Source organism: Planococcus citri, chromosome 3 (assembly GCF_950023065.1).
Source record: "Planococcus citri chromosome 3, ihPlaCitr1.1, whole genome shotgun sequence".
Classification (NCBI taxonomy): domain Eukaryota; kingdom Metazoa; phylum Arthropoda; class Insecta; order Hemiptera; family Pseudococcidae; genus Planococcus; species Planococcus citri.
The window spans coordinates 44841679-44851571 of record NC_088679.1 but is presented as its reverse complement, the minus strand read 5'-3'; the positions used below and the strand labels follow the sequence as shown (position 1 = coordinate 44851571).

Here is a 9893-nt window from a genome sequence, read left to right as displayed (position 1 = left end):
CCCAGCTCGCGCACTCGCTTCGCTCGTGCTGCTCGCCCTGGCCCTCGCTTCACTCAGGCCTCTCACCGCTTCGGGGCTCGCTTTTTTCACAATTCACAACTCAACTCATACCCCTGCTCCTAAATGCAAATCAGCTGAAATGTGTCAATAGCAAATTCTACTCTGGTTCTAAAGTACAATGTTTAAAAAATTCAAGTTTGAACTTGGGGTGTTGAATTACTCTGGTATACTTACTGACTTGATAATTATCATCATTTTTTTAGGAGTAAAATTTCTGAAATTCTATATGTAAAATTGGGTAGAAAAATGTTTGAAATTCTACTACAATGATGGCATAAAATGAGTAGGTAGTGAGTATGCTGGAGTAATTCAATCCTATGAAATGAAAATCTGAGGTAGGATAGTCAAATTTGTATCCCAAGTATAGAAAATCTACCAGTGGTTGCTTAGCTAAGGAAGGTACGTGACTTGAGCCACCCCCCCCCCCGCGAGTGAAAATTAGAAATAATGCACGCAATAATGAACCGTTTTTTGTTTTTTCGACCCATTTTTTTCAACAAATTTTCGCTCTCACTTCACTTGAGCAGTAATTGCACCTTCATTTCCATACAATTTATCATACATTACGAAGGGTTTCCATTACATTACCTCTAATTTCGATTTTTCATACCTAAAAATCTGGTTTTTCCCTCTCTTTGAGAAAATTCTGGCTACACTGTACTGAACCCTTCTTCATCTTCACTTTAACTTTTTTACAAACAATGTTCCACTAAACATTTAAATTTGTGCTGTTGAAATAAAGTCCTAACCCAAAAATGATCTCAAGTGTAGAACCTCCTCTCCTTATTATTTGAACAGACAACAGACACTACATTCCAGTTTTGAAAAAATTAAATACGTACTATAGCAATGAATGTAACTCCCAACACAACAAACAACAACAACATCCCCATCCTCCACGTCACTATGCTGCAGTCACGCCCACTTAGCAACGTTCCGAGTGTAATGTTGCTGGTGCGTCGTAAAACGCGCATTTTTACACAATAGAAAACATGTTTTTTCAATTTTTTCGGCTCTTAGTTTGAAAAATTACGATTTTTTTTCCTTGATGACATATCTACACGTCAAAAGGAACGTTTTAAAAAAAAAATTGTCGAAATCGGTTCGATAGAAAAGGCTGGCGAACTCTATCAAGGTTTCTACTCGAAATCTATTGTTTAAACACAATAGAAAACGTGTTTTTTCAATTTTTTCGGCACTTAATTTTAAAATTTTCGATTTTTTTTCCTTGATGACATATCTACACGTCAAAAGGAACGTTTTAAAAAAAAATTCGTTGAAATCGGTTCAGTAGAAAAGGCTGGCGGACTCTATCAAGGTTTTCCATCAAACATCTTTTAATATATAAGGATATGCTTATTTTATAAATTTTCTTACTTTGTAATATCTATAATTTGTAATTTGTTATGTAGATAACTGTGCCAAATGTAATGATGAGGTGTCCCTAGCCATAGTAGCTGTATATGGCACCCAATAAAATAAATAAAATAAATAAAATAAATTTCCAAAATTCGAGAAAAAAAGTTTTTTTGTTTTTTTTTTAGAAAAAAATAAAACAAAAACTTTTTGCAACGTTTTTTCTTTTTTTTCTTTTTTTTTTGCTTAAAACATAATATAGAAAAATGAAATGAGGAAAAACAAAAAGTACGGATATTTAAAACATGTTTTAAATTTTAAACTATTTGAAACTTTGAGAGATTGAAAATGAAATTGAAATTTGAAATAAATATGTTTTAAACGCAAAAAAAAACAGGTTAAAACAAAAAAACTGAAAATTCTACATTTCTATTCCCTTTTTTTCATGAAATTGAAATAATTAATTAATAATATGTTGGCGTTGGCAGTACTGGGAGTAATCTCAGCTTCGATGCGATACTTACCTGGCTGTTCTTCTTATCCGGGTGCTCTCCTGTTTACTACCTCGTTGATTTAGTTTATAGACGCGACTTCGATGATATTCTTGATTGATGATATTTTTATACTTTTATAACGAATATATTTCCGTTTATTTCTCGATGTGTTTATTATTATTCGAATATACGATTAGTCCTACATGGTAGACAGAAGCGTAGGTTTCGATTCGTTGCTTGTTTTTTAACATTTCGGTAGTGATTGTGTACTTGTGTAAACTTCATTCGGACAAGATGGAGGCTATAATAAATCCTATAGTGGATCGTATCAAAGCTGAGCTGGAAAGTTTTATGCGATCGACAATCAGTGTTCCTGTGAGCAGCTCAGTAAGTAATCAGATTTCTAATCCGATTTCGAATGCGAATCCGATTTCGTTAGTGGGCAATTTGCCAAACTACTTTTTCATGCCGCCACCACCACCACCTCCGGTGACATCTGCTGTTCCGGTGACTTCGGCAGTTCCGATATCAGTATCAATTACATCCAGCGCATCTGATATGCCGCGACTTACGGTGACAACGTTTAGTAAACCTGCTGGTCGTTATGTGACAGCTCATAAATTGGTGAATTTACATACCACTGCTGCAAATGTGGTTTCGAGTAGCACCACATCCGCATCTTTAAGGCAACCTATCATGTCAATGGGTGCCTCCGCAGTACCGATGCCACCACCGGTGGGAAATATTGGATGTGCTCCGCTAACCTTCAATTCTATGTTCCCGAATATCGATTATAAGCTGACGGAGAAAAGTAGCTACCGAAATTGGCGGCAGATGCTGTTTGACGAATTAAGAGTACGCAGACTTAATGATATTGTGGATGCTTCAGTTCCGCGACCGAATACAAGATTCGATGACTCCATTCGGAAAGCGACTACTCGTTTACTCATAGTAGGTCGCCTTGACGAACACCACCAGCGTTTAGTCGAAAACATCAGGGAACCGGCCGAAATCATAAAATGGTTGGATAATGAGAAACTGCCAATATCGGAGAACTTACGAGAAGCTCTCTTTCAGAAAATCACGAACTTACGTTTTGAACCGTTTATTGACGAGCCGTCGAAGTTTACCAGGCAATTGGAGGATTTATTCGAACGAAGTAAAGAAGCAGGCATGGTGTGGACGGACGATTTCAAAAAGAGTATGCTGTTACATAAAATAAAGAAGGCGCGCAGCGACATATCGATGTCCAACCGAACGAGTAAAACCAACTACCAGATGATCAAAAAATGGCTATGTGACGAAGAGGCGACTGAGAAGGAGCTCAAGGCAGTAACCTCAACGGCGGCTTCAACAGGGGTTCATTTTGCCTCTGCCAATTCTTCGAACTCGAATGGAAGAGGAAGAAATTTACGAAACAATCGACGTGGCGATAGACGTGAACAAAACAACGATCGACGTGGGGAGCGACGTGAACAATACGATGATCGAGATCGACGTGGCGATAGACGTGAGCAATTCGACGATCGACGTGGCGAGAGACGTGAACGTGAAGACAATCGACGTGGTTCCTATCAGCGCAATTACGACTCGAGAGATTCCTATCAGAACCGTAACTCATCCGAAGGCAACCATTATGGAAGGTGTCGAAAATGTAACATGAGAGGTCATGCGATGAAAGACTGCAAGACGAATGGGTCTTATTGCTACTGCTGCAGAAAAGTAACCGATCATATTGCGAAGAACTGCCCCGAGCGTAAATCCGATGAAAAGTCTGGTAAATCTGGGTCCGGTCAAGGGAAAGGCGATAGCGGTGGAAAATCTATGATGGTCCGAGGCGATAGAAATTTCGAATTAAATTCGAAGTATTATTATCCTGACGACTGCCTTAACTCGGCGGGTAAGTGTTTCATGACAGCAGTACTGTCAGTCAATTTTATAATCGACTCTGGGGCAAGTTATCATTTGACAAATGAGCGGCGAATTCTCTCCAAGGTAAGAAAGTTGAGTAAACCAGCGGTAATAGATTGCGCTAAGAAAGGACAGGAGTCTGTTCTGAGTATAGAGGAGTTAGGTGAGTTTCATACTTACACTGTTTTAGGTAAGCCAATTACTTTTACAAATGTCTTATATTCTTCAGAAGTTTCTGAAAATCTGCTGAGTTTACGGCAGCTGGTACAACAAGGTGCGACATTTGATGGAAGTTCGCTATATTTTTATATCAGAGATGGAAATTCTGGTGACATAATTATTAGAGCTCAGTTTCAATCTCCGTTCTGGGTCAGTGATCTGCGTGTTCGTAATCCAAATGAAGTGGCTATGTTAGCTAATGCTGATGGAGGAGGTCCAAGTCCAACGCTTCCGACGATTCGTGAAAACTTGGGTCTTCTATGGCATACGAGATTGGCGCACGCTTCGCTAGGTTATCTTGAACTATATAAATCGAAGATGGTGATTTTGAAAAATGTAACTTTTGGTAAGGATATTATGGATTGTCAACCTTGTGCGTTAGCTAAGGTTCACAGGAACCCTTCGAAGAAGAAACGTCAGCGGAGTAAGATAGCTTTACAACGAGTTCATTCTGACGTGATGGGCCCTATAACACCTCTATCATTCCCAGGTAAACGTAGGTATGTGATAACATTTATAGATGATTTCTCGAGGTTCGCAATGGTATTTGTGATGTGTTATAAAAGTGATGCAGCTGACTGCTTTAGAAAGTACTTAGATGAGATGCGTAGAATGTTGGGAAAAGATGTTAAGGTACGGTACTTACGTACGGACGGAGGTACCGAATATTCAGGTGAGATGGGAAGGTTATTGAAACAGGAGAAGATTGAGATAGAGGTAGCTGAACCGGATACCCCAACTCATAATGGTGTTGCAGAAAGAATCAATCGGACTTTGCGCGAAAAGACAACAGCGATGCTGAGTGATTCGGGAATCCCAATGTCCTTGTGGGACCATGCTATATCTCAGGCTGTTTATATCTACAATCGAACTCCTCACAAATCGAACGGTTTTAAGACACCTTATGAAGTATTTTGTGGTGAAACTCCTGATTTATCGTTTATACGCCGGTTTGGTTGTCTGGCCATTCCGAAGAAAACTAGAGAGGATTATGAGAAATTTGATGAAAGAGGTATTAGAGGTGTAGTTTTGAACAATACTAGAAGTGGTTATCGAATTTTGTTACCTTCGAGGAAAATTATAGAACGTAAAGATGTTGAGTTTATTGAAAATATTACGTATAGAGATTTATTGAAAAGTAAAGATGTTGTTTTCGATTTTAGTTCAGACGAAACTGAAACTGATATTAACTGGCACGACACGGTAGAACGAGAAACTACCAACGAAGAGGTAAGTGTAGAAGTACCCAGCAAGACTTCTGGTGAATTGAATGTTGTCCCAAGTACTAGTGGTCAAAACGATGACTCTGATGAATTTGACATTGAGAACGTCGAAGAAACTGTGATTTTTGATGACTCGTCTAACGATACGTTTTTAGCTTTTGATCGTGTTACAGCATTACGTGCATGCTTACTCGAAGATGAAAAGGATCCAATGACTTACGCTGAAGCTTTAGACCGTACTGATCGTGAGTATTGGATAAAAGCCATGGAAGATGAAATGGCGTCTTTAGAAAGAAATGATGCGTGGGATTTAGTTGTACCGCCCAAAGGGGTGAATATCTTAGATTCTAGATGGGTATTTTGTAGGAAAACTAACGAGAATGATTCTTCAATACGATATAAGGCACGTTTGGTTATACGTGGATTCAAAGATAGAGAAGTGTACGATATAGGAGATGTGTACTCTCCGGTGGCTAGTAAACACACAGTTAGGGTAATTCTTGCGCTTGCAAATAAAGAAGGTTGGTCGATTATTCAATTAGATGTTATTACTGCCTTTCTTAATGGCAGATTGAAAACTACGGTATATATGCATCCGCCTGAAGGAATGGAAGTTGATGAAGGCCTGGTTTGTGCTTTAAAATGTGCTTTGTATGGGCTCAAGATTAGTCCGTTAACTTGGTTTCGTAGGTTCGATGAAGCAGCCAAGAAAATGCAGTTTACCAATCATCCAAATGAGCCATGCGTGTATATCTGGCGAAGGAAACATTTGGTGGTAATTTTAGTACTTTATGTAGACGATTTCCTAATCACAGGTAATTGTAAAGATAAGATTGTTGAGACGATTAGACGTTTAAAAGAGGAATTTCAAGTAAAAGAGTTAGGTTCTCCTAAAAAGTTTCTTGGTTTGGAAATTGCTAGATCGGAAGAATATCAAACGTTGACTTTGACTCAAACTAGTTTTATTAATTGTGTGTTGAAACGCTTTAACGCGTTGAATTTGCCAGCTGTTCATACTCCAGCTTTAACTCGAAATTGTGAAAAGAAAAGTAAGTCAGAGAAGAAAACACCGGAATGGAATCCTGGTAAGCCTACGCCTGGCAAGTCTTTGTTTAGGGAAATTACTGGCTCGTTATTACATCTAGCCAACGGTACTAGACCAGATATTATGTTCGCTACGAATGTGCTATGTCAACATCAAAGTAATCCTCAGCCCGAAGACTGGGAACGTGCTCAGAGAATTCTTCAGTATCTGAAAGGAACGGCAGAGCTAGGGCTAACTTATAGAGGGGTGATTAAGAAAGAAGGTGTATTTGTAGATGCGTACACCGATGCGTCGTTAGGGACTGGAGAAGAAGGTTGCTCTATTACAGGCTATTTTGTGCGAGCGTACGGTGATCCGGTTGTTTGGCGTACGAGAAAACAGTCGGTACCAGCTGGTTCCTCAGCTGAAGCGGAATATTTCGCTCTATCCATGTGTTCGAAGGATGCTGTCATTACGGTAGATTTATTAGAACGTTTAACGAAGAATAGACATGGACCAGCTCTCATTCATAGTGATTGTCAGCCTGCTCTCGCTATCGCTAAAACAACTGGAGCTCCCAAGCTCAGGCATATAGCTAAACTCAATTATCACATAGTTAGAGATTTTGTCAAGGGTAACAAGATTATTTTGAGATTCGTTAAGTCGGAAGATCAGCCGGCTGATGCCCTCACGAAAGCTCTTGCCTCAGGTCGATTTCAAGAACATTGCAGCTGTCTGCTCAATATGTAACATAATTTTTGTATTTCAGGCCATTATTAATTCGAAGACGATAGTTCCATTAGTTCCTATGTTTACGATGTACGTTATTGATCTCCGCCTCTCCGCTAAGATTAAAGGGGTGTGTTGGCGTTGGCAGTACTGGGAGTAATCTCAGCTTCGATGCGATACTTACCTGGCTGTTCTTCTTATCCGGGTGCTCTCCTGTTTACTACCTCGTTGATTTAGTTTATAGACGCGACTTCGATGATATTCTTGATTGATGATATTTTTATACTTTTATAACGAATATATTTCCGTTTATTTCTCGATGTGTTTATTATTATTCGAATATACGATTAGTCCTACATAATATAATATGTAATAAGACGTACAATAATTAATAAATTAAATTATTATTTATTATTAAATTTTTATTTTAAAAAAAATTTCAATTTTCCTCGTCATTTAGCATGATCTCATGAGTCATGTCATATGTGATACTATCGATATCGAAACCATGCAAGTGCTCAAAAAATTTTTAATGTGAAATTTTGAGAAATTTGAGTCAAGTCGGATTTCGCAGAAAAGTTATGTCTTATGTCGATTGGTTATGGTATTGCGGTCATAAATCATAAACTGTGCTCATGAAAAGATAATTCGACGATTTACTATATACTCGATGCGTGTAATTGAAGTGAAAGGAACATTGTTCTGATTTTTTCGCGTTTATTGCCAAGGTGTGATCCTATGATCGGTGCACAGTAAGCTTGACGAATGTTCTTATCTGATAATTCGGGTGTTTGTGATTACATCATGTTCAACGTGACATGAAATTTCGGTTATGATCTGGAATTCAATTCTAAGTAGAACCGCGTTTAGTAGATTTTCGTGTAAAGTTAGTTCCATCGAATCACTAGCTCTATTTCGATTGCTGAAATTACGTATCACTGTTAACCACTCGTTCGCTGATAGTGCGTACAAAAAAGAACCTGAAATCCAACCAACCACCAAATCGAATGAGTTCAACTTTCACGGTGACAAGAATTGGGATCGCGAGACGTTATTGAAGGCTATCAAAAGTAAAGAACATTTCATCGAAAGACTACGTTCCAAAGGCGGCGACAAAGATTCTATAAAGAAGGCTGTTGGAGAACTTTTGAATATGAAGAAGCAACTCCCCCCTGGTGAAAACAGTGCTTCGAAAGCTCATCCGATTGTTCTGAAACCTCCTAAAGGTACCCGCGATTATGGTCCGGAACACATGGCTGTCAGGTCTAAAGTAATCAATGATATCGTTACTGTTTTCAAACGTCATGGTGCTGTTACTATCGATACGCCAATTTTCGAATTGAAGGAAGTACTCACCGGTAAATATGGCGAAGATTCCAAGTTGATTTACGATCTCGCAGATCAAGGAGGCGAATTATTGTCGCTGAGGTACGATTTAACCGTACCCTTTGCCAGGTACCTGGCTATGAACAAAATAACCAACATCAAACGTTACCACATAGCTAAAGTATATCGAAGAGATAATCCAGCCATGACGAGAGGACGATACCGCGAATTTTTACAATGTGATTTCGATATAGCTGGCCAATACGATTCAATGATACCTGAAGTCGAATGTATCAGAATAGCTTGCGAAATACTCGCATCTTTGAACGTTGGTCAGTTTCACATTAAAATAAATCATAGGTGTCTTCTAGACGGGCTTTTCGAAGCATGTAAAATTCACGATTCGAAATTCAGATCAATTTGTTCGTCAATCGATAAACTGGATAAGGAATCGTGGGAAATGGTTCGAAATGAGATGACAGCTGAGAAAGGATTAACTGACGAAGAAGCAGATCAAATAGGCAAATATATCAGAAGAAACGGTACCACCGATTTGGTCGAAGCTTTATTGAATGACGACTTCTTGATGGTATCCGAATCTGCGAAACGTGGGTTAGAAGAAATTAAACAATTCTTGCAGTACTGCGATTTATATCAAATTAAAGATAAAGTTATATTCGATCTGAGTTTAGCTCGAGGCTTGGATTACTACACAGGATTAATTTACGAAGCTGTACTCGAGTCATCCAACAAAGATGAATCAGTAGGCAGCGTTGCTGCCGGCGGACGATACGACAATTTGGTTGGTATGTTTGATTCGAAGCATAAAAGCGTTCCTTGTGTCGGTATTTCCATCGGTGTTGAACGTCTTTTCTCCGTAATTGAAGCAAAATTGGCTAAAGACAAACAAAAAGTAAAAACTGTTGATACTCAAGTATACGTAGCATCTGCTCAGAAAAACTTATTGGAAGAAAGAATGAAAATTTGTTGTGAACTTTGGACCAATGAAATTAACACCGAGCAATCCTATAAGAAGAATCCTCGTTTATTGCAACAATTACAGTATTGTGAAGATAATCAGATCCCGTTAGCTATAATAATTGGAGAAAGTGAGTTGCAAAATGGCATTGTAAAAATCAGAAGCATTGGTACTCGAGAAGAAGAGGAAATACCTAGAGAGAAACTGGTCGAAGAAATTAAAAAACGGCTGGAGATTTTATCGTAGAAATTCGCAATCGTTTTTAGTTCAAAAGTATTTTTTCGACATGATTTTCGAGTTAACGTTTGTAAACTTGTTTATGTTTCTTCGCGAAGTATTTTATGGTTTCCTGCGCTTCCTTGTGATAGGGTGTAATGCCTTTTTGTATTAATTTGTTTTTAATCTTTATATATATAGTATTTTCTTTTGTATTTGATATCGTCATGAAGTAGAATTTGTCAGAATGCATGATACGTTCGAGGAATAACACTGAATGTTTTAATTCTTGTGTACGTAGGTTTGTTTTTATTAATAAATCGCACTTTACAACGCGAATTTGTATTGTATTTCTC

The 9893-nt window shown here is 38.3% G+C and overlaps 1 protein-coding gene across 1 annotated transcript; it reads left to right on the top strand.

The window, feature by feature from the left end:
- The first annotated feature begins 7540 nt into the window (after positions 1-7540).
- On the top strand, positions 7541-9876 carry HisRS (histidine--tRNA ligase). Its single transcript, XM_065354184.1, has one exon. It carries the CDS (start codon positions 7849-7851, stop codon positions 9565-9567), a length of 1719 nt encoding a protein of 572 aa, XP_065210256.1. The 5' UTR covers positions 7541-7848; the 3' UTR covers positions 9568-9876.
- Positions 9877-9893: the final 17 nt, after the last annotated feature.